Raw genomic sequence first — 26,365 nt, 5'->3', positions numbered from 1 at the left:
TATCCATGCCCAAACAGCTAAAGTTTTTCCATGTTGATGTGCCTGGCATTTTTTGTTACCAACCCAACCGGATGCTCAACTAACTCCTTTATTCATAACGCTGACACACTCTCTCTCTCTCTCTCTAACTCCCCTATTTAATTCATTTATTATCAATTTTTTGGGATGAAATCTTTAGGGATAGTAGGGGTGGGTTTGGCCGTTTGGGGCGGGGATCATACTTCCCGTCTCAGACCCCGACCCGACCAGGGATATAAATTATCTTCCATCCTTAATTCCCGACATAGACGGTTTCACCATGGGAACCTAAATCCTCGAGATTTTTTAATTAATAGTACTTTTTGAAAAAAATAGAAATTCACTTAAAATAAAAAATAAAATAAAATATATTTTGATATATAATATAAATAACATCATATATATATATATATAATCGGGGTCGGAGCGAGGTGGGCAATCATTCCCCGACCTCATTGAGTAGGGGAGGTTGAATGCCCAATGAGGATGGGGAAAATTGCCATCCCTAGGTATCTTAAAAACTAATAATCAATCAGTCTTTTTCATTAAAATGATAACCAATCAACTGATATTCATCGAAATTCAAGGGAATGGGGTTTCAATTTGATTGGCTAAAGTTCTTGTCATATCATACCCTTCAGGCATCACAAATATATTGGCAAGAATTATATTGTTTTTCTAAGGTTGTGTTTGTTTGCAATACAAATGTTGAACCAAAGTATTTATGTACTCCAGTTCGCATTTGTGAGCATTTGATTGTTATACAATAATGTAATGACTAAGATGTCAAAATTATGAGAAGAGCTCATCATTGTAGCCATTTTTTTTATATAAACTCGTGCCTTTTAAGGCATTTAATGATAGGGCACATGTTTTGCATCGATTTTAAACAAATATGAAGAATACAAAAAATGGGTTACATTTTAAATTCAAAAACCGGAAAGAGAGTATTTATACAGAGTGCATATTTGCATTTGCATCGCAACCAACCACAGCCTAAGATACATATTATATATTTTAATTTTTCTACCATTTCTAATTTTTCACAATAGTTTTGAAAACAAAAAGTATATATTGGTACATTACACTTCAAATAAATTATTAATTATGTGCCTTTGTGCATTTATACTTTATTAATTTATAGTAGTTTAAGAATTAAATTTATTTTGAGATTATTAGAGTTTCCTTAGTGTATTCTCGTAATCATTCCACCATATCCATTCATACCTACATATGTATCATGAAATTTGTCTTTGTAAACATTTTTTCGAGTACTGATTCTTCGAACCTTGATTGGGTGCATTAATTTGATTTTTTCATGTATGAAAAATTAAATTTAAATTTCAGGCTTGTTTCTCGCTAACCTTCAAAATTAATTGCCAACCATGTCCTAACTGCAGAGGACCTACCTTTTTCCCTTCCCAGTCATCCTCCTATTCCAACGATGCTTGTCTGTCAGACCAGTGCTCTCAAGTCTACATTGCCAATTTGCCACACACTTTTCTCCTACATGTATATTGCGGTTCACTTTTGCTTCAAATTTGAGTTTGTCTTATTTGTTTGTAAGAAGCACAGTAAGAAGTAAAATAGCGTGTCCTCATTTAATGCTATATTTGGTTCGAAGTAAAAAGTAGGGAAAGGAAAGAAAAGGTAAAGAAATCTTTATAAATCTTGTATAAGTTCTCTTGACTTTCCCTTCATTTCCCTACTTTTTCCTTCAAACCAAACATAGCCTAAATGAAAAGAGAATGGAGATAGGAGGATTATTTCCTTAGGTGTGAGGTAAAAAGCAAGATGACCAAATCCCCACTTCATATAAAAGAGAGTCAATGTAGGAGGGAGGTGGTGCAAATTTTGCATCAGTTTTTGGGATGCAAAATTTATACTACCAAGAGACTGCAAACAAGGCAAAAGTACAAACAGGGGTGCAGGTTTCAAGTTGGGATTTTGTCAAAATTTCAATGACCCAACCCAAAAGCCCACGCCCAAAACAGTGTAAAATGCTAACTCAGGCCAACATAAGTTACATCCTTTAGACTCAGTTTGGAAGGAGTAGAACTACAAATATGTAGAGTGCAAAACCTTGTATTTTGTATTCTTTTGTATGCAGTTCATATTTGCTCTGCAAACAATTACCGCTTAATTCACTTTTCAATTGTTTTGTTTTTTTGGTAATAATTTGCTTCATTCACTCTGCAATTGATTTTGGTAATAATTCACTCTTCACTCTTCAAATGATAGTATTTGTATCATGAACATACTTGCTTTGATTTGAAATTAACATGGAAAAAATTCGCCTGTCCATAATTGGTGAGCCACCCGACCTACCAAAGTCCTTGCAAAAATTGAAAATGGAAGTGGAAGAGGCCACCAAGAACAACTTAGAATTCCAGTTGATTGTTGCAATTAACTACAGTGCGCAATATGACATAATGCAAGCATGAAAAAGAATAGCTCACAAACTAGAGAAAGGTTTGATCCATCCAGGAGAAATCACAAAGTCTGTAATTGAACAAGAATTGGAAACAAGTTACACCAACTTTCCTTACCCAGATCTGCTAATTCGGACCAATGGTGAGCTTAGGGAGAGCAACTTCTTGTTGTGGCAGTTGGGGAAGCAGAATTAGCAGCTGCTCTTCTTTTATTTTCAGCAAAGGAATAGCCGCTATGGTGGACAATACAAGCCCACTAAGTAGTTTAGCTATGAAAGAATGTATGTAAGAAATTTCCTAACTTGCTTGATATAAGTCTGTAGTTTAAATGAATGCTCCAATATGAACCAATGTTTTCGGACTCAGACCAGATGGTCAAAATGGTTCCTAGAAAATGTTGTCTTGTTGTTTGGACGTCCAAGATTATATATCAAATTAAAACAGAAAAAAAAGAGCTAAAAAAGGGGGGGAAAAAAAGCTTAGGTTCCCATTTATTTTATTTTATTTTTGTACTCTTGGGCTTCCCGTTTAGATCAACTTAAAAGCATAAAGGTAATTCCATTCAACAGCTCAAGTTCGATTACATATTAAAAAACAAAGCCTTAAGAACCCGAATTTAAGATAGCAAATTGGCCAAGAAAATGGTCTTGGATCTGGGAATGTAAAGCAAAAGGAAATTTAATTAACACCAATGAAGAATAGAATGCTCTCATCCAACAGGAGATCAGTGATGGTTTTGGTATCTTCCCCAATGATAATTGTAAATTCGTAGAGGCAGCTAAATTAAGACCTTCTAAAAATGCCAAAATTGATATCTTTGCTTGTTAGTATTTTTTCTTTCTTTGGGCTTTCCGTGAGTCAAATTAAATGCATTCTTTTTAGTTGTCCTTTTGTTTATTTGTTAGCAAGAGTGTCTTGAGTCTCATATGGACTAAGAAGTAAACTAATCTTGAGTTTATCTATTGTTTTGTACAGCACTTGGACCACCACATGATTTTTCGAGCTAGTCTGATTTACATGGGTCTGGATGTAGTAGACACATTAGGTAAGCACAATGAGTGAGCACGTAAAAGCTGTGTGACACATGTCTCAGTTAATATACCTTTCATCCAAATGTTTTTGCTCTGTTAGATAGAAATCATCTATTATTTTGTTATCTTTATCAAAATAATTAAAAATAAAAACAATAAAAAAGGAAAACCCAAACGTTTGGATAAAAGACGCATTAACTGAGACATGTATCACACGGCTAGCTATTACGTGCTCACACATTGTGCTTACCTAATGTGCTTAATACATTCGGACCCGATTTATGCTTTGTGTAGCATGCGTGGGCCTCGAGCCCTTTTTTCTTCTTCTCTTTATTTTTCTTTCTTCCTTCTTAAGGTGTTTAACATTTCAATTATATGAATCCACTTTCTAACATTCCTTTTAGTAACCACCACACTCTCCTAATGATGGGAGAACTCCCAAGATTAGTAGGAGACATTTTGTTTTTGACAATAAACTTTTCAATTGCCAACATAACTTTGTAATCAGCTCTTGCTCTCTCTAATATATATCGACAAGCAAAACACACAAATTAGGCTGCAAAATAATTGTGGAATGATACCAAATCTTTAGAATCCAGATTTTCTTAATAAACCATGTGTACAAATTCAAACTTGGATGAATTAATTGTGGCATGTTTTAACCACAAGGCTGAAGCTGATCTCTCTTTGTAATAAAGGCCTTTTTGTTGATGAAAACCCTTAATTTGAAGCAAGATGGGCTTTGTATATATTTATCAAGAGAGACATTTGCATGATACAAGACTCATCTACATTCAACAATATTCATGTTAAATTGATAAGGCACCAAGTCAAGTGTTATTACTATGTAGGACATGGAAATAATTCGTCTCTCATAGATTGCCCAAAGCCTCAATCCTAATTCAACTTGCAAATTAAATTGTGTTCATAATTTTCAACCCTAACCTCGTTCTATACTTCAGCCAAATTTAATTTTTTCTTGGGTTTTGTCTAACCTAGCCCAACTTAAACTCCTAATAAATAGTGATGTAGCACAATCCAGTCACTCCTATCTGGAGCTCGTGTGGCTCCTGCGATATGCCTGAAATGAGAGGAAGGAGGAAGAACTCCCGGGGCTTTCCCGGCGGGAACGCTCCGATGCTTAAGTTAGTATTGTGTACAGGAAGCAAAGAGAGAACGAAGGCTAAGAGTGTAGGTTGCGCTAGTGATTCCAGATACCTTGTTCCTTGAGGATAAGTTCCTTATAGCTGAATTCCGTTGCTCCCAGCCCTCTGACTTCTGACAGGGCAGGTATAACCGCCACTATCAGTCTGCCATAGCCGTTACAGGTAGGGCTGAGGTGGCACGCACGGAGCCGTCGTGCAGGGTACGTGTCTGTCAGGTGTGGGATTTAAATTAAATGCATCTTATTTTTAGTAGTCATTTTTTTTTATTAACCGAGTGTCTTTAGTTTATCTTAGGCGTGATCATTTCAGCCCGGCCTGGCCCGGAAATTCTGGGCTTGGGCCTGAGTTTTGTGTTCAGGCCCGGCCTAGGCCTGGGTCTACATCAGGCTCGCAAAATTTAGGGCCGGGCTTGGGCTAAAAACTTCAAGCCCAGCCCAGCCTGCATATATTTAAACTTACACATTTTGTGTATAATATATGCATATGTATACATGTTATTTTATATTATATTATATATTTTATATATAAATATTATAACATGACATGTATAATTTATATTATATGTAATATTTTATATTACATAATATATAAAATAAAAGTTTATATGCATGTTATGTCATTTAATATAAAATATTATAGATGTGTATTATTTTATATATGAAAGACATTGGCCCAGAATCAGGCCCGGCCCGGGCCCGTGTAGACCTAGACTAGGGCTTATATTTCAGGCCCAAAACCCTAAGCTAGGTTGGGCCCAGGCCTAAGCTATAACCCTTATCATAAGTGCAAAGCCCGGTCCGGGCCTGGCCCGTGATCACCCCTAGTTTATCTATTGTTTTGTGCAAGTGGTTTATATCTTTTAGGAGTTATGGAAAAAGTGCACTTGGACTATTACACGCATATGCCGAACTAGGCTGGGCTATGATATGTCCATGCAATCGGGATTTCCTACTCACTTTTCCTACCCACTCTCTACCCGTCGTGAATTGTAGCCACACATCTCTATTATGAATTGAGAGATGTGTGGCTGCAATTCAGGGCGGGTAGAGAATGGGTAGAAAAAAGTGAATAGAAAATCTGGACTCATATCCATGGGTCCAAGGTTCAAAATATTGATATAGGGCGAACTCCCAAGATTAGTGGGAGACGTTTTGTTTTTGACAAAAAGCTTTTCAATTGCCAAGTGTGACTTTGTAATCTGGCTGTTGCTCTCTCTCTAGTATATATTAGCATGCAAAACACACAAATTAGACTGCAAAATAACCGTGGAATGATACCAAATCTTGTGAATCCAGATTTTCTAAACAAACCATTTATACAAATTCAAACTTAGATGATTCCTTTTCTAAGATGGGAGAATTCCAATTTCAGGAACTTCTTAAGCCTAAAGACATTAGAAGAGTGTTGTAGATCCAGAACTAGGTGATAGCCTCATGATCACATTCTTTGAGTTCTCTATGTAGAAAGACATTGTACATTTGAAAGATATAAGTTTGGATTCGAAGCCTAGTTTTGCTTGTGAAAGCAACAATATGGCAGACACAAAGTTCATCTTATTACTTTTTAGGGTTCTTAACATGTAGCACAAGCCATTTCACTTCACTGCTATCCTATGTCCAAATTGGTCAATACATATCAATTTTTTGTCTACCCATAATAATAATAATAATTAATACCTTAATTAATTCATATAAATTCTTAATAACTTCCATAGTAAAAACCTAAGTGACAGGTTTGGATCTGGTAGTAACAAACAACGGAAGACACAACAGATTTTTTCTTTTTTTTTTTTCTTTCATTCAATAGAGGCAATAGTAAGTAGTTCCAAATGCATTATATGAGAAATAAAAGGAAGAACAGATGACCACGTAAAGCAAGCTACGTGATAAATACCGAATTTTTCCAATAGGCACATAAAAGTTGTGTACCACACCAGTCCTCATCGATCGCTTAAAATTTCTCAAAAGCAATGAACAAAAATTCATCTTACTCATGTATCGTGGATAGATTGCACAAAGCCTATGATGTGCCTGGAAATGGCATTATTATTGTTTGTTATACCAACAGATCTTGACATCTAAATCCACTATTTAACCCTTATCAATTAATTCTCTCTCTCTCTTATTAATGCCCATTACACCCCTTATTTAAGGTTCTGTAATTTTAATTCAATCTCTCTCTCTCTTATTAATGCCCATTGTACGACAGTTTATGCATAGCCGAGCGAATAGCTAGCTATTCGAGCTCGGTTCACTAAGGCAATAAGAGGCTTGAGCTCGGTTTGATTTAGAACCTTGAGCTCGAGTTCGGCTCAAGTAAAAAATTCGTAAGTTCGGCTTGATTCAAACTTGGTTTGAGAAATATGTTTTATAAAAATAAAAAAAATATTTAAAATTTTAAGAATTATAATAATTATTACTATATAAAAAATAAAAATATTATATATAATATTTTTATTTTATATTATTTTTTATAATAATAATAATGATAATAATAATAATATTATTATTATTATTATGTAGCTATTCGACTCGGCTCAAAGCCTGATTGAAACCGAGCCGAGCCAAGCTCGAATAGCTTGTAAAGAGCTCGGCTTGTGACCACCCCTAATTACAACACACTATCAACGTGATTTAACACCACATATCTTTCTATAAAACTGGGACCCACCATGCATGAAATGTGCGATGTGAGATGATGTTGATAGGGTGTCGGAACTTCTTTTGTTGCAGGTGACCGAGACACAATATTTATACTAATATCTATAAAATTTAGGGTAAATTACAGAAAGGTATCTTGTACTTTAGGGGTAGTGACAAATAGGTACTTGAACTTTCAATTGCAACACTTGAGTACCCCAAACTCTCAAAAATAGACACTTGGGTCCATCATTGCTATTCCGTCAGTTAAACATTACATAATACCAAAAATGTCCTTCTCGTGGATTTTTGAGATCATTCTCAAGTGACAAAATGTCTCCCCACGATGGCATTCTCACATGGACAGCAAATTTATAATTGATTCAAATTTTCCAACGAACGCATTCTTTGGTAATGATTTTATTCCATAGAATGATCTCAAAATACACGAGAAGAGAATTTATGACATTATATAATATTTAACTGACGGAATACTAACTGATGGACCCTAATGTCTATTTTTGAAAGTTCAGGGTACTCAAGTGTTGCAATTGAAATTTTAGAGTAACTATCAATCACTACCCCCAAAGTACAGGTTACCTATCTGTAATTCACTCTAAAATTTAACCAATTCGCATAATAGAAAAACAAAACAATAAAAAAATACTTCAACCAATCAGATACCCACATGAATGTGGATGAACAGCGTGTAGTGGATAAATTACACTTGGATGAATACCAGTTAATGAGTTATCAATTGTTTATATACCATTCCGGCATCAAAGATAGTGCCATATAAAAAGTATATATGGTATTTGGCAGCAAGAATTGGTTATGCATTAAAAATGATAAGTAAATTTAACAACTAAACTACATTACAATATATATCATGTTAAAATAACATGGTCTTTAAGTTTCAAAGTTTTAATAAATATCAAAAAAAATATTAATAAAAGTTATATTTTTCCTAAGGTATACTAATACTATATATTTTAATTTTTCTACAATTCTTAATGTTTTCAAGTGTATCATGGTAGCTTATACTTTAAATGAACTATTTAATATGTATTTTATGTTTTATTTTTTTTAGAGTTAACCTAATATATAATCCATGCATATCCTGATATATATCTTAAGATTTGTCTTCCCAACATTCTTTGGATTACTAATTCTTTGAACCTTTGATTGAGTATATTGATTTTTGTATATGAAAACTAAGCTAAATTTAACAGCATTCAGGGTTGTTTATCCATAACCTTCAACATCTACACATACACATGACTTTTTATAAAGGCAAAACACTTTATTCATTCCTTACTCCTTATAAATAGCAGTACGACATCCAGCAAATAGTACTACCAGTACAACATCAACAACACAGAAGAAGAAGAAGAAGAACATTAGCCATTCATGGCCATTCTCCATACTTCTTTCCTAAACTTTACTTTGTCCACTTTTGTTCTTTTGCTTCTCTCTTGCTGTTGGTATAAGGTCAGGGCCCATGGTGAGGAGGCAGTAGAGATTGCAGTTGATTCGTTGCTACCAGAAACAAATTGCATTACATCCTCGAAAGGTATAAAAATTTTCCCTGTCTAGTTGTTTAGATAATATGTTTGGGGAACCCTATTTATGCTCCCATTGTGTAGTTATTTGAAATAGATTTCCTCATTCATGCGGTTCTAATTTTCCCATTAATAACCATCTCTTCATTGTAGTAAATTGTGCTAAGAAATCGGTTTTGTAGATGTTTGGAACCGATGCCAATTTTTTTTTTTTTAAATGGCACCACATCAGTGCCACTTCTAAAGTCCTTTTTATGAAAAAACACTTCCTATTTGGTTGGGTATTTTTCCAGAAAAACGTTTATTCATACCATGCCTTAGAAATCAAGAAACGTGCGATATGAGAAAACGCTCCTTTATGTTTTCTCATTTTTTTACTGTTACTAGCATTATTATGCTAATGTGACATTGAAAAATGCCTATGTAACAGTAATGGTTTCAAACCAAAAAAATCCATTTTCTATAAAAAAAGAAAAGATATAACTATGCAACACGGTGCTGAAAAATTAGCACCCGTTCCAAACACTGCCTTTATATACATACAATAGTTATAGAGGAATCAGTTGTCATCATTAACTAGAAACAACATTAATTTATACTTCAATATGCATTTTCCTTTTTCTAATTAAACATTTCAAATTTCATATTTTGGGTTAAGTGGTTCTTAAAAAACTGAAATGAAGAAATTAGATCATACCGTGCATGTAATTTTCAGAATTTGAGGCGCAGGTTTAGCGGAGGCTGATCTTGAGGTTTTTTTTTTTTTTTTCCTGAAGAGTAAGAAAAATGAATCTTATTAAAAATGAGAAGGTAGGATGTACAGAAATAGCCACCACCCTGGCTTAAAGGAAATTTTATCTGCCCATCTTCTGAGCCCAGACCAAGAATTTTGCAAGACTTGTTAGGAGGCCCATTTTCGGAGACCCTTGGCCCATTGGTCCAGTTTGCCAGATTTGGATGCGCGCCTTCACCTCTCCCAGCTTCGGCCACTGGGTCCGCCCTGAACCATTTGATCGAACATGTCATCCTCTTCTGCTCCGATGTTGTCTAGGGCCCGTTTGGTGTATTTTTTTGAAAAGATTTTTTTTTTGTTTTAATAGTTAAAAGATGCATTAAGCTTTTAATATAAGATCTGAGCAGCTCGAAGACAGTTAAAACATGTCATCCTCAGCCCGAAATGAGCTTTTCGGTGCACCGTTAGATCTTCCACGAATCAAACAAGAATATATCAAAAATCGGTCTTCCTAGCTTGTGAACCGAAAAACCGTGCAGAAACACACCAAACGGGTCCTAGAACTTCTCCGCGCTCCTGCTCTCACCTAAGCACCCCTATAGGGCCATTTCTTCTCTTCCTGTCCCGAGATCCGGCTGGGAAGCCCCCGTCTTACAGGCCCCTAAGCTTTCTGAATCGTCTCTGGGACCCGTCATGATGCGCCCCTTCATCAAACTGTCGACCTCATCCTCTGCTAGAATCCACCCACACATCCTAGTTGGATTCTCTATGAGGGATTCCGGTCCTTCAACAACCAACCTAACCACAAATAGCTCCCCGGCGACCTCCACCGTAAAAGCTTTAGAAATTTTGAAATTCGCTCCCGCCCACACCAAAATCCTTTCCGCCTCTTGATCTTCCAGGCACAGGTTCTCTTCTGCAACTCCAGCAAATCCTTTGGCAGCGTTTCCCACCTCTCGAAATGTCTCCATGCACCAAGCATGAAGGGGCACTCCTACACACCTAAAACCTTCACCCTCCATCTCTGTGTTACTCTGCGTTTGCGTACTTTTTCCATATCTGAAGACCAATAAAATAGATTTAAGATTCTGCCCCCAGACGAAAAGGGGCTTGTTCTAGGATTCTAAGGGCCTCTAGTTCCGAATCCAAAACGAAAAGGAGTCGACCTCCAGCCAACCGTCTAATCTCTGGGTTGGTTTTGCAATTCCACAGCCCTGCTATTTGTTTCTACAGGTCTAAAGACCATGACCTCTCACCTTCAAGTTCCCCAACCAATCAGCTACGTAACCAAGCTTCCCTCTCCCCCACCCCCGTATCCCCATCTTGCACTCTTACACCCGCCGGAGTTACCTGGACCGTAGCTTCACCATATCCCCAACTCACACTCTTGAGGTGGTTTCCTAGTTGCTTTCTCCTTGGGGCTTAACTACTTGAGTCTCTTTGGCTTGATACCGTTGTATTTTCTCATTTACTTTTTTTTCTTTAAGAAATTTTTATTTATACTATAAAAATACAGTCAAAGATACATAAAAGAAAGGAAGACAAGAAAGTTGATGGAAGAAGAAACAGATACATCGATCGCCAATTAATCCAAATCCTTGTCCAATTTTGATCCGTTGGTTTGAATACCCATTCAGGTAGCGTCATAACAGTTTCTGTTTTATGAGGTGGGCCTCCTTTTCACAAACAGCTCATAAATTATGTTGGTAAAAACCCCAAAAGTCCAAAATAATTGTTTAATTAAGCTAGAAGTAGAGCTTTTCCCTTAAATTTCTCGGCCTTTTTGGGATGACTGAGCTGAAGATTTAGTTAAGTTGGTTAAGCTACTTTGAAATGATTTAGAGAAGTCATTCAAAAGAGGCTTAAACAGCCAGCCTTTCATAGGACTGGGGACCGCAAATTAGGGTTGTCTTAAATTTTTATCAAATACATATAGCTTATTGATTGTCAATGTCGACTCACCTTAGAAAGCCAGAAGTGGTGCAGTACAAAAACAAAATAGGTTGAGAAAAGCTTCAAAGAAAAGAGTAAAAGTCGAAATATCAAAAGAAGAATTTTTCACTCAATAATTAAGAGAAAAATCAATATAAAAAATTGTCTTAACATTTCCCTAGATATTCTTTATATAAGCATACACTCTTATGGCTCCTACCAAAAAACTTCATCATCTATGAAAGCACTCCATAATAGAATCCTACTAAAACTCTTTAAAAACAAATTTCTAATTGAACAAAAATCCAAAAATCATGATCAAATACTAAATTGGTAATTATGAACTAGAATAGAAATACTAGTTTGGTAAATTCGAATTAAGATAGAAAACTCATATTGGCACTATCTTGGTAAATTTGAACTAAGATGGAAATTTTGTGCTGACACTAATTTAGTAAATTCGAACCAGAATAAAAGTTTTGTACTGACACTAACTTGGTAATTAATTACTCAGTTGGATTAGTGACGTCATCTGAGTTTCTTATGAGTCTTGGAATGATCCCAACTTATATAGAATTTATTGGCGTTCTCCCGTACTGTATCAAAGCCTCTGCACTTCAACCCTTCCAAGAAGGAGCTCAGGGAAAGAAGCTCAATGGAAGCTTCAGCCCTCTCAAGTAGCCCTTGACTTTGCATTATCTCCTTAATGGGAATAGAGCATCATCCTAGTGGAAATGCTTTAAGATTCTCTCAAGCATAGGTAATGTAGCTTACTAGAGAAGGTCAACTACCACTAGTCTCCCAATTAGGCCCCATTCCCTTTTCAGTAAGTTACTTACCCAGGTAAGTGCATTTACCCATATAAATAAGGCAATGACTATTTTAACTATAAAAATCCATTATTACAAGGGGCATTTTTGTCCCATTCAAGTATTAGCAACTTTTCCCCAAAGTAGGAAAGTTATTTACCCACATAGGAGATGGATATCAATTATCCGAGTAAATGATACCCAGGAAAATAAACTTTCCCTGGTTCCCACGTTAATCTGAAAAAAGAACATGGGATTCTTTGGTCAATAGGAATACCAACTTCCCCCTCTCAAAATCCAGAAAAAGAACGCCCCTTTGAGTATGTAACAATATGGAATACTACATCTTTCTTTAAGGGGCTCCTGCCTACACATACAAGATTTGATAAAGAGGAAGAAGAAAAAACCAAGGAGATGCGACAAACAATCATAGATTTTGAATCTTCCATCTAAAAAAGCATTAAATACAACATATGAAACTGGGCATGTACAGGGGGGAGAGTGAAAGAGAGAGAGAGGGGAATAATGAGTATCTAATGTTTTATGGTTATATCTCCACAGTTTCAGGTTTCGACAATCATCCGCCTGGAAAGCTACAATTAGTAGATGTAAATGGACCCTGTTCACCACTAGAGACAACTCCTAGCCTGGAGAAAATCCTCCACCAAGACAAACTGCGAGTTCGCTCTATTCATTCAATGATCAACAAACAAGACCGAGATTCCAAGGCTAAAATTCCAACCAGGTATGGTCTCCCTTTCAAATCCGAAAACTACGTTGTCAATATTGGAGTTGGCACACCAAACCAAAATCTATGGGTGACGATGGACACCGGAAGCAGCTTGAGTTGGATCCTCTGCAAACCATGTCCTAACTGTAGGGGACTCACCTTCTCCCCTTCCCGCTCTTCCTCTTATTCCAATATTGCTTGTGGGTCAGCAGACTGCTCTCAAGCCTACAGCGCCACACACCACTCTCCCGCATGCAGAGACGCTTGTATTTACCAAACTCAGTATGAAGACAGTGACCACTCCGTCGGCTTCTTCGCACGAGAAACACTCAGACTAACACCCTCAGATGTCTTCCCTGGTTTCAAGTTAGGGTGTGGCCACGATGTTAAATTACAAGATTCCACATCTGGGATTCTGGGTTTAGGCTCTCACCCTGCATCTCTGGTGTATCAGACTGCTTCTAAATTTGGAAAAGTTTTCTCTTATTGTCTGCCAAGCTCCACAAGGTCCAATGGGTTCTTGGCATTTGGCAACCAAACAGGTGCCACCTCTCGAGCTGTGAGGTACATACGGTTGACATTAAACCCACAAGAACCAGACCTGTACTACGTGCCATTAATAGGAATAAGCTTGAACGGGCAGAGACTGGCCATTCCATCACCAACATTCTCAAATCATGGAACCATAGTAGACTCGGGCACAATCATCAGCTACCTACCACCTTCAGCCTACCGAATCCTTCGGAATGCGTTTCGGGCAGCAATGTCAGGCTACCCATCTGCAGCACCACCACAAGGAGTTTTTGATACATGCTATGACTTGAGTAGGAACAGGACAGTGACGATACCATCCATAAAGCTGAATTTTGGAGGAGGTATTGACATACCGTTGGACCAATATTCGGGAGTTATTACTAATGTAGGGGCATCCAAGTTCTGCTTGGCTTTCAGTGAAAACGATGATGAAGAAGAAACAACAATCATCGGCAGTATTCAACAGAAGACTTATGAGGTGATTTATGATATTCCTCGAGGAAGGTTAGGGTTTCGCAGTGTTGGGCCGACTTGCAACTGATAAAATCCATAAGAGAGATGAAAATAATTAAATAAATAAATGATTTGATCTTGAATGGGATTTATTTTTAACAATATGTTATTTTAATTAAAGAATGAATGAGGAAACAAGCAAATCATGAATGGGTTTGTGTTTAACAAGATATTATTTAAGGTGTTGTTTGATAAGTCTTTTTTAGAAGATCTTATGGTAGACCTTACAGCCAAAAGAGGATGTGAGCTTTTGCATTAAGATCTTAGTAACTTGAAGACCGTCCGGTTAAGGTGCATCTTTACACGAAAAGATGAGTTGAAGAAAAGGTGAAAAGCACTATTTAGAGCTTCTCAAAAATAGCCTGAAGTGGGTTTCTTACATTTTTTTTTTTTGGATTGTGCCTTTCAACGACTAGATTTTTTCTCAATCAAACAGGAAAAGACCAAAATGTGGGCCGTTGGACTTCTAAAATGTTGATAGCCCAGACAAAAAGATGTGCCAAATGGGGTCTTAACTAAAAATGAATAAGGAGATTTTGCCAAAATATCAGCCATCTTGTCAAATTCTTTGGGTCATATTTGGTGAATCGAAATCTGATTCAGAATGGTCTATTCCCATAGTCTCTACCCTTGGTTCAAAGTTGAGATAGAAATCGGAAAGGGAATTGGAATCAGTTTGAATGGAACTCATTTCTAAGGGAGGAGAGGAAATGGCCATTCCTCAAGTGGGGGAATTCTATTCCACATTTACAGCTGTTCCACCCAACCAAATAGTTGGAATCAGGTGGTGTTAATCACAATTCACGAGGGTGTTTGATTGTTGGAGAAAATGCTCATGTTTCAAGAAATTTATTGAGGATTAAAAGGTGAAACCTTACCTATTTCCATGAGAGTGTCGAACCACCATAGTGGAAGCCCCGATGATCATGGATGCTATAAAAGATGACATGCTAGGTCATATTCTGCCTATGCTAGGTCATATTCTGCCTTTGGACATGTACCAATAGGCCTCACAAGTGTATTAAGTCCACCAGATTAGAATGGTTGGTTTTGATTATGGACAACAGACAAGACTTACATTTTGGGGAGCTCTCACTAAAACCACCCCACAAAGTTTAACTTCACCGTGCATTCACAACAATTTAAAACTTCTAATACTCCCACATTCCTTAATGTTTAAGACCGTAAAACCACTCACCTTTACTATCTCAAGATGTGTGACTTAAGAAACTGAATCAGATGTTAAATCAGATTCTTTTTATATCTTTCCACCTCTGAAGCTACATAACTTTATATCTTTCTATTTACAAGAAAGCATATCCATTTTCTTCAAAAATTACAGGGCATTCTACAACATGAATGCTTTTGTTTTTATTTGTTTTTCACATTAGTAAAAAAACAAAAACTTATTCTTGAACTCTGTTTTTGTTTTCAAAGGGAAAAACAAGTTAATTTTGTTTTCAAAAAAACAATACATATTTTTGGAACCAACAAAATATTGGTTTCTTAAAACAAAGACAAATATTTTAGTATAAAAATTATATGATATATGGAACATGATATTGAATAATCAGATGAAAACATGTTTTTTAAACTAGATTCAATAATATATTTTTGGTTTCAATTTTGGAAACAAAAAACACATACACAATCAAAAACATACTTCTTGTGTTTTGTTTTAAGAAACAATCTGTTTTCAAAAAGATGATTTTGATTTATTTTTGAAACCCACCAAAAAAAATCACCACATTGTAGAATACCCCCTCATCTTAAAGAAGGGGAACATTAGACATGTATCCCGAACCTCAAAATTGGATAAATTAAAGTATGTTTCATAGGCTCAGTTTGGAAGGACTACAAATGCAAATATGTAGAATACAAAACCTTGTATCTGGTACCGAAAGAGCTTTGATCAATCAAAACCCACCCATGAATTTTGATAATATCACCTTATTGATTGGCTAATATGTTTATGCTACCGACTGATTGGTTACAAGTTTTTCAGATATCATGTCTTTCCGGTATCATAGCAAAATCATGTATTTAGTACATATTATATATTATGGATAATACATATCTTGTAAGTGTAATAGACATTAGGCCCAGAAAGCCTAATCTGGGCCCTATTCGTGGGCCAGGGTAGGCTCCGGCCCAAGCTTAGACTTGTATTGTATTATGAAATGAAGCCCAGTGTAAGGCCAGCTCCATACTCAATCCTAGATGCATGGCATATGGCACAGTGGCATCTTCAATCAAATCAATTATATATATAGTTGAAACACAACCAAATCAATTGAATTGACAAGTTAATTTAATTTCATATATTTGTCATGGAATAAACTTCTAGGATCTTCTGAATAATTACCACATATTAATCATGGATAAGATATTCATTAAAAATAAGAAAGTGTATTATTTTGGAGCTTCTGATAATTCAAGAACATCCTCAATGAAAAGGCAATGAAACCTTTTCCATTTTTCTATTTTAGAATCATGTTAAGTTTTGAAAATTGTTTAAGGACACGACCCCTTATCCAAAAAAAAGGTCCCAAATAACCCAAATCACCACCCATACCGTTCAATTGGAACACCACCTCACAGATGACCAACGGCTATGCCAATAGGACTGTATCCAGTCCACCCCTCCCAAGACTTCAGAACTCAGATTGCTGGGACCAACATTGGGTAATAGCCTTTATTCCTGTAGCTATCGTGGCTAAATCACAAGAAAAGAATGAGTTCGCATGGTTGATACATACTTATTGAGAGTGTTCCTCAACTTGACTTAGTTTTGTTTTTCAAAGCAAAAACAACTGTCACACCAACAAAATCAATGTATTTTGCTGATTTGGCAGTTTTTTTTTTTTTTTTGAAAATCAAAACCAAGTTGCCGAACACCCCCTTAAATTGTGTTGTTTCTAGTTTCATTTTTCATAACATGATTGGAGAAGAATGGAACACCTAGAGATTAGAACTCTTCACCTAACATGGTACATAAAGAATTTCATTCCATCTTATAAACTCTCAAGTCAAGGGTTCATTTCATATTACAGGAAATTCTGGGCCTTAATTCCCATACGTGCACGTATTTTCTTCTATATTTTATTCCAGGTGATAAAAATAAATTAGGGATACGATGTTATATATACACGTACAAAATCATCTTGTGAAGCCTATAATGGTAAGTAACAAATCAATGTTTCACCAACATGGCATCAAGCCTCTTCTTTCGCGCAGCGTGTTTTAGTTTCTCTAAGGCAACAAGGCCAACTTGCCTAACTCTTTCTCTTGATAAACCAATCCTGAAGATAATCAGTACAGCATCAATAAAATAAGTAGCAATATAATGATTTCAGCAACAAAAAGATTATTTTCCATTTATGTGAGCCTTCCCTTTTCTTGGTAGGAAGGGATAATACTACACAGAACTAACCTATGCTAGTAATGTACAAATGTTTACTATATGCAATTCATGAGTCAGATGTTTTATTTGACTAAGCCCTAGTGCCAAATGACTAGGATATGCTTTAGCCAATTTATCAAATGTAGGCATCCAAGAAATATAGCTAATGGATGGTTCACTCTTCAAGACATAACCTATGTAATAGCATCAAGTGTATGACATTGCCAACTACCTGAGCGAGTGTACTGCTTATGAAACAGAGTAATATGATAAATTTAGCACTCACCGTCTACTTATATCCTCCCATGTGAGGCATTCTTTATCAAGACCGTAATAGAGGCGTATTATATCTCTCTCCCTTTCCTCAAGTGTTGTACTTAGGAGATTGTTAACTTCATCCTGGAAATAATTACTTGAGTTCAGAAACATTTCCACCATTTGGTGAATGATGTGTGAAAAGAATAAATAAATAAAAAGCTGAACTACAAGAACAAAAGCAAAGATAGAATAGGCACCAAAATGTGAGATAAACAGAAGGAAACTTTCAATTAGTGTCAAGGATCAATTCAATGTTTGACACATTCATTTTCTTTACAAAAAAGGGGAAGATTAGTTTTATATATATCAATTGACAAGTACCAGGAGAAAAATCTCATTAATAAGCAAAAGAACTATGAAAAAAAGAACTTGACCACGCTGAATCGCTGAATCTTTGCCACCACCACCACCACCACCAATTATGATAATTAAGTAAGAAAAGACAATAACAATGGCAACAACAACAATAGTACTAGTAGCAGTAGTCAGTAGTAATAGTACATTGAGAGATAATATGTCCAATGATAATCAACGACAAACCAGTATGGAATGATTTGGAGTAAGGTAAAGGGCTCTATCATAAGGATGCTATCTGAGATGGTAATATTGGAACTAGAAGCTTATGCTTTAACAAAAAAAACATGTAGATAAGAGTGCACTTGAGAAGTAAAATTCATTGATTTAATTGGTAATTTTAAACATACACTATGAAGGGTTTCCCCCGGAAGACCATTTAGAGAAGGAAAGGCCTCTCTATCAAGTGAAAAGACCTTATTGACTGCCTGCATTATAACTTTTTTCGTAAGAACAGGAAACAAGATTAATAATATCAAGATATTTACATGGTAGCAAGGAAAAAGTATAGATTATTTAGTACCTCTGTAGCATTTCTAACTTTCTTCTCAGACATATTCAGGCATTCAGCAATTCTCTGGAAATGAAATGAGATATGTCAAACTCAAAAGTAATCAAAAACTAGGACTGAATGAGTTTGTATAGAAGCAGAATGATGCCATGTATCATATTCCACAATTGAAGTTCTAGAATCAACTAATTACAAGCGCTGCAGTAATTGTGGAAAAAGAAAGACAATCAGAAATGAATCAATTTAACATAGAAAAGGGTAGTAGTAGACTTACATCTATTGAAGGAGTAATCCCTTTTTCTGCCAACCTAATTTTTGCATTCCTAATTAAGCATAACCTTTCATGCAAATGTGTTGGCAATCTTAGAGTTCTGGAGTTTTCAACCAATGCTCTTGAAACACCCTAACAACAAACAGAAGCATAAATTGATGTAAGTTTGCCAGAACAACTGGATAAACCATTATACTCTGTTCTGTATGTTTTCAAATATTTAGACCCATAGATCAGATTGAACATGAACTACAAAGCCAACGCCTTACATACTTTTCTCCTTTTGTACGTTAAGTTGTTAATAACAATGATTATTTGAGTATACGTGATTGACCAACAGAAGTAGACCAATGTCCAGTTAATAATAGAATGACTTCGAAGATTCAGATGTTCCTCAATGTCCTTTTGATATCACAGAGGTTCACCTAATAAGTCTATTGTTGGAAACCACTGTTATAAATCCATTAGTGGACAATATCCAGGTAACCTATGTCCAAAATTAACACCCAGGCTTACTAAACAATCATAGTACTCAAGGCAACCAGGCAAGCAATGTGAGATAACAGTGCATTGTTAACAAGGAGTTTAGGCCATGGTTCAAAGTATCGATATGCCTCTGCGTGTTGGCAGAGGCGTATCGGTACTTAGATACACACTGAAATACATTTTTTTTAGTTTTTTTTTCAAATTTTGGTTTTTGGGGAGTTAAAAATGGGTTTTCTTATTAAAAAGGGTGGGGTCCTGAAACACCTGTCACCTGTTTGACAGGTGTTTCGGGACCCAAAAGATACGATACGATATGCCCGATATGGGGTGTATGTATCGATTTTTTGAACCTTGGTTTAGGCTAGTATTTGGGCATTGTCTAATCTACAAACCAACCCCCAAAAGTGCCTATACTTTCCATCCATGTTGACATCTTAGAATTTCCTAATTTTCCGTAATATTAGATTTAGAAAAAATAATGACAAAATGGTAAAATCTTGGGCTGTCAAGCACGAGAACCTAGGTTCAAGTCTGAGAGGGGCCACTTTGTGCAAAAAATGCCAAACGTTAGGACAGTATCCAGTCCAACCCTCCCAAGACCCCAGGTAGCCGGGACCAACATTGGGTAATGGCCTTTTATAATGACAAAATAGACACTAAGAAATCTAGTGATTTGAAAGAATAATTTAGAGCAACTTAGCAGCATAAGATAATAGCATCTTTCTGGTTAATATCATGTTATCAAACATAAAAACAAATAATATATTTAGCATGGCAAGTTATTAATATACAAATTCAAAATTAATATATATATATATAACATTTTTATTATGTGATTAAAATGAAAAAAGATTTTACTTTTTTAAGTAAAATTGTTGATACCGCTTCTTCAAGCTATGAACATGTAAACTCATAAAATAATAAAGTTATCCTATTCCTTTATTATATAAATGGTGATATAATGTGCCATACATACACCATAAAAACCTTATGCCAAATCAAGTTCACACTATTAGGCAAAGCTAGGAATGGTTAAACTATCTGTCTTTAGAGCTCTTTGCCACCAAGTCATCACCCGGTGGCCTGGTGGCTTTCATAATTAAGCAGATGACAGCGTAATGAGTTATGCTCGTGCATTAGATGAGTTGTTTATGCATCAGTATGACATTGCCATTTAATTTTACATAAAGCTTGTATAGAAACCTGTCTATGGTTTCATAATAACCTCAAGTAATTTGCTTAGTTTATTTTCCCACGATGAAGGATAATATTTAATCTCACCTGCCGTATCCACCAATATACATAAGTTGAAATTTTGAATCCCTTGGAAGAATCAAATTTCTCAATCCCACGGAGTAATCCAATCAAACCACCCTACATTCCAAAATAAGTTATTCATAAGAAAATGACCCCCAATTTTTTGCCACAAGTACAATGTTTGAGAAGAAAATTAAAATGTTTTGAAAAGGGGAAAAGGAATTACTTACCTGAACAAGATCAGCCATTTCAGCCCCCATATTATCATACTTTTGAGCAATAGACATGACCAAACGAACATTGCTCATTGTCAGCTTTTCTCTTGCCAAGGAACATTCTATGACTTTCGATTGCAATTCAGCACGAGATATCCTCAAGGACGAAGCAAGCTGCTCATCAGAGGGATCACATCCCAATCTTTCCTTCAATCTTGAATTTCAAAATTGTATTAGATGAAATTTCGTAGGAAAAGCAATTGATGATAAGATTAATTCTTTACAATGATATTTACATCTTTGGTCAATGATCACCAACTCCATGTAATGCTAAGGTACAGAAAATATTATCACCAAAATCAAACCAAGAAGTAGATCAACAACATTTATCATCAATTTATAGGATGTTTTGTATGTTTCCCTTTATTAATTTTTGAGAATAAGAAAATATTGATTCAGGATCAGAACCCTGAAAAAAAACAATGAAAAATAGTTGCTCCTGCACAGCCCCTTCTATCTTGGAAATGGACCTACATTTGGACGTTTTTGGTTCTAAGGGTCTTTATTTGGCCTTGGTATGACCAAAAGCTAAAGCTGAAACTCAGGGTAGGCACCAAATGGAGATGCACATGGACTTCTTCAAGCACAGGCAGAGTAGAACCCCCTTTTTGCTAGTAACTTCTCACCCTTCTAAATATAAGATATTCTTCAAAAGATAAGAACTACAACTAACTCTTATATACAAATCAAGAATTTAAGACCCTAGCATGGACTTGTTTGGGCTTGCCTCAAGGGACTTGATCAGGGGTCCAGGGGTGGAGCCTCTAGCCCCAACCACCATGTTTGAAGAATCACAAAACTTAGCTGAGGCACAGGATGCACCAGGCACACTAAGCATGCACCTTTTCAAAGGGGCTGCTGCCCCTGGACCTAGACAAGGTGCATGCCTTCAAATGCTCCTTACCTGCGCACCTAGGTGTGCCAATTAAATCATGGGGGTTACAGGACATTCTTTGCCAATGTTTAACTGTTTGGAAATGTTTAAAAAACTAGACTGAAGATCATACCATTTTTCTCTCCAGGTGATGGTATGACAGTTCAACCATTCAGGTTGAATAGGTCAGACTGCGACATCATTAGAATGAGTTCGACCATATGATTACGATATTAAGTTATTCTATGAAACCCTAGAAAGGGAGGGGGAAGAGAGAGAGAGAGAGAAAGGTGAAAGAAGACAAAGGACAGAGGTTATTCACTTAAATGACACCCTCCATCCACTGTTGACCATCTATATTTTTTTCAATTTTCTAAATTTTGTTAATCCATGGTAAAACCTTCTATACCTTAAGATCTTTCAATCTCCCATCTTTTTACCTCTTTTCAGATGCTGCAGGAATTAAGCTTTCATGATATTAGATATTTGAGACATTGAGAATTATGAAACATGCTACACATGTTCACTTCATAATCATCATCATCATCATCCAAGCCTTATCCCAATTATATGGGATCGGAAAGCATGTTACCTATGAGTCAATAACTGGTTCAAAACATTAAAGCACTGCTCTTAGGCTGTGCTTGGATTCAGCAGAATTGGAAATGCAGGAGGTAAAGGAAGTTCAGGTGGATTGCAGAATTACTACCCCCCTCTCCCCCAAACAATTTCAAAATCCACCAGAAGGTAGGAAAACTTGGCAAAAAATTGCATTCATTTCTTGATTGTCATTGGGCTCTCTTTCAGGAACACAGCTAAAACGATACATAGTGGATTTGTAATTCCCTTCCCACCATGTTTTTCCATCTATTCCAATCCAGATACAGCTTAATAGCTACTTATTCCTATCGGTAAATTTCCATTAATCTGCTAATTGTGAAAAAAAAAGGGGGGGGGGGGGCAAAGTATGATACAGTGCAGACCTTTAAGGACTAGAAAGTGTAGGACCCTTGTACTTGGGGATTTTTCTTTACATAACCCACCCTAATTTTTCCACATCATAAGGATAGCTGATGCAGTGAATCTGAAACATCTCTCAGATAGGGCCATAGAGGTTCCTCTGGATTTTCCATCTGTTAACTCCACATAAAATATCAGCCCTAAAACCAACCGTTTTTTAAGCTTGTCATAGGTGATGCCACCCAGTGAAAGCTTCAACCATTCTTTTTCCACTTACAAATAATGACCAGGGAAAGTGCATGGAAGGAGCAACTGGTGGATGCGTTCTCTAAATGGTTTATTTAGCAAACTCATGTGTGTGTTTGTGTAGACAGATAGAGTAAGAGAGAACTAAAACTTAATATCATCTTCATTAAATTACAATACCAAAATCCTATGGAAATGTGAAAGTACATTCAGGAAGTTTTTGTTTTAAGAAAATTAAATAGAATGATATCGTGCAAATGGTATTTTCCCTACAAAGTAATTGTTCCACCATGTATTTCTTTCCAAATAGCACAAAACCATCAACATGCTACAAAACAATAACCTGGAAGATTCAACAAGAAATTAAAGATACAAAAGCAGAAAATCGAAAAGAATAATGTCATATTTTTCCAAAGACATGAACATACCTTAGTTTGTGTTCCTCTAAGGAAAGACCTGCTTTGATTTTTTTTGACAACTGCACAACTTCAGCATGGGTCAGCAATTCTTCACTTATAACACCCTTCACATAGCCATTTAAGCGGCTCTTCAGCAGCTCTGGACTGACCATTGAACCAAGCTGTTTTCTTTTAGTTGGTTGCATTATAGAATGTTTTGGGCTCAGACATGTCCTCCTTGTACTTGTTCTCCGTTGTCGAGCAGATACACCTGAGCGAGTGACCTGTATCTTCTTGTGGGTTTCTTCTCCTGGTGCACCATCAGTTATAGTTTGCTCAAAGGAAAGGTTCCACTGCTTCTCCAGCAAAGACTTCTGCAACAAGAGGAGAGCGTCTACAGAATAGTCAAGATCTGTGTTTTCCTTCTCTAAAAGGCCAGAACTCTGTATCCACACATCTGCAGTTGATGGAGTAGACAAAGTATTCACATGTTCTTTAAGAGCCCTAATAGACTGTATGTGTTGGTTAGATGGAAAGTTATGACCAAAATTGGAAGATTTCCTTGCAATTATCACATTCTTGGCTGAAGTTGCCTGATATTGTGCTAATCCATGATCATAGACAGAAAGAAGTCTGTCTGTAACATCAGAGTAATAAAAGGTAGAACTCAAAAGCCTCTTCCCTGCACTTAACCCAATAACTGCAGCTGTAGCCATTATAGGGCTTCTTATCAATTATGTGCATTACCATCACACTCTATGAAGATTCCTGAGCTTGAACCATGTGATTTAACTGTCAAGTTATATAAGTGCTACTTATATCTGAAGGAAATAATATTTTTTCTCCAGAAGCTGCCTGGAGCACTCTGTCAAATCTCTGGAATAGAAAGAGAAAAAGGATTATCAGATTATATTTGACTGCTTTCACAATATTCTTTATACTGCAAATATGCACAACTTGAATAAAGACCAGAGTACTTGCTGTGAAAGATGAACAATTTCTTCATCAAAACTGTAGTGAAAACGCTAGTTTCTATCATCATAACACTTTGCAAATTAAATATCAGGACATGAAGGTGTAAGGTATATATCCATGAGTTCCATCAAGAATTTCTGGGTAGAAGTAAAGCTGAAGAGTTTTCATGCTCTTCTGGCTTATTTACTATCAGAAAAAGAAATGATAACCAGTGCATACTTGAATAACAATTCTGAAAGCCTGATACATGTTTTTTGAGATGGTTCAGAAGAATTAATACTTCAGATATGCTTCAGGTAGAAAGGAAACTTAAGACTGCAACCAAAAGAATTTGCCTCAACTTTTTGTTCTTTGTAATTCTCACTTTTGAGATGTTAACAGAGAACCATCAAATAGAAGGTCCGGAGCAACAGCTATTTCAACAATTCCTGATGTTCCATCTGGTTCAATAGGGCTACATTACTCAGTTTCCATATTTGTTCCTTTCTTGATTCCATTTTTAGTATATAGATAAACATATGGTGATTAGAGGCCAATGCTTGGTGTAATGGTAAAATCTAAAGCTGACAAGTCTGAGAGCAGCCACTTAGTGCAAGAAAAAAGAAAGATAAACAAAAATGCCAAAGTTTAGGTCCTTATCCAGTCTACCCCTCCCAAAACCCAGATAGCTGGGAACAACATCAGGGAATGGCCTTTTTCGATATAGATATGGTAACTGCAAGGAAGAAAAATAAGGTTTCTGCATTGAAGCATTATGATGGAACCTTCAAGGAATAAAGTTATAGAATCTCATACATCCGAAAAATCAAAAATATAGCAATGGAGTGTGCCTTTACCAATGTCTCACAATGTATGTTGCTAAAAAATTTACAAGTAGCACATATTGATTATTTATAAAAGATTTATCCATAAGTACCCTAACCTATAAAAGCTTTTATGAGCAGAAGATATATTTAATTACCATCTTCTATATCATTTGGATTTTGGAAGGATAATCAACTCAAATTACTCTATGAGGAAATGGGATGGTCCAATAAGCAGAAACAATATGCTATTTTAATCACTGTCAATCTGTTGATAAATATTGACATATTCGGCAAACACAGCAGCATGTTTCACTTCCAATTTATGATGCTTCTTATCTGTGGTTTTCCGATTAATTTGGAAAGAACCCAACATAACCAAAAGCAATAAATCACCAAAACTAGAATACTTGGATGTAAGCTCGAGCTTGTAATTCCTATATAACATTCTCTAACATGAGATTGCGGTAGATTCTTCAGACCGAAAGATTTCAATTCAACAACTCAAAGAAAATAAGAAAAAATTAGCAGAAACACGAAGGCAAGAAGATCGAACGAACAAACTGAATAACTAATACAGGAAAACTATGGAAATGTGTGGCGTACCTTTGAGAGAGAGAGAGAGAGAACGTCAGTTGAGACTTGAGTGGAGAAGAGTTGTAGCCACTTGGAAGGCGGTGAAAGCTAGAACGGAAATGGAAATTTTTTAAATGAAATATCAAAAATCGCTATTTCGTATGGCCTATGGGGGTTTTAACGGATTTTTCTAAATTTATGGATATCGGAGGAAGAGAGGTCATTGGCTAGAAGAGATATTGGGCCCACCGCCCACTCTATTGTGGTGTACAGAGCGCCATGTCCTGTAATTTGATCTCATCTTCGGTCCCCATTGAAGAATCGCGAGTCGCGACACGCGATCCCCAGAACAGAAGGATCGGGACCCGGATTTGAGAGATGCGATGTTAAGGCGAGCTGCTAAGGCCGTGACTCAGGTGTTCACGGTTTGATTAATCGGACTGTGGGTAATTTTTTTAATCGAATCGGTATCATTGGTTTTTGGAAAACCAACAATTGGAACTGAATCAAAATAAATATATATATATATATATATATATATATATATAGATAGATAGAT

At 36.2% G+C, this 26,365-nt stretch overlaps 2 protein-coding genes across 2 annotated transcripts; one reads left to right on the top strand and one right to left on the bottom strand.

Moving 5' to 3' along the window:
• The first annotated feature begins 8,672 nt into the window (after positions 1–8,672).
• LOC148864566 (aspartyl protease family protein At5g10770-like) lies at positions 8,673–14,219 on the top strand. Its single transcript, XM_088979524.1, has 2 exons — positions 8,673–8,859; positions 12,884–14,219. The coding sequence occupies exons 1-2, from the start codon at positions 8,697–8,699 to the stop codon at positions 14,125–14,127; spliced, it is 1,407 nt and encodes a 468-aa protein (XP_088835650.1). The 5' UTR covers positions 8,673–8,696; the 3' UTR covers positions 14,128–14,219.
• Positions 14,220–17,076: 2,857 nt separating this feature from the next.
• On the bottom strand, positions 17,077–26,064 carry LOC148864565 (RNA polymerase sigma factor sigA-like). Its single transcript, XM_088976321.1, has 9 exons — positions 25,837–26,064; positions 23,483–24,328; positions 20,930–21,128; positions 20,724–20,816; positions 18,960–19,088; positions 18,698–18,751; positions 18,480–18,602; positions 17,789–18,063; positions 17,077–17,401 (listed from the first exon to the last, which is right to left on the bottom strand). The coding sequence occupies exons 2-9, from the start codon at positions 24,166–24,168 to the stop codon at positions 17,293–17,295; spliced, it is 1,668 nt and encodes a 555-aa protein (XP_088832447.1). The 5' UTR covers positions 24,169–24,328; positions 25,837–26,064; the 3' UTR covers positions 17,077–17,292.
• Between the last annotated feature and the right edge of the window lie 301 nt (positions 26,065–26,365).

Source organism: Nelumbo lutea, chromosome 3 (genome assembly GCF_056320005.1).
Source record: "Nelumbo lutea isolate HS-2025 chromosome 3, American lotus-T2T, whole genome shotgun sequence".
Lineage (NCBI taxonomy): Eukaryota > Viridiplantae > Streptophyta > Magnoliopsida > Proteales > Nelumbonaceae > Nelumbo > Nelumbo lutea.
Note: the sequence above shows the minus strand (reverse complement) of the source record. Positions and strands in the feature narration are given on the sequence as shown.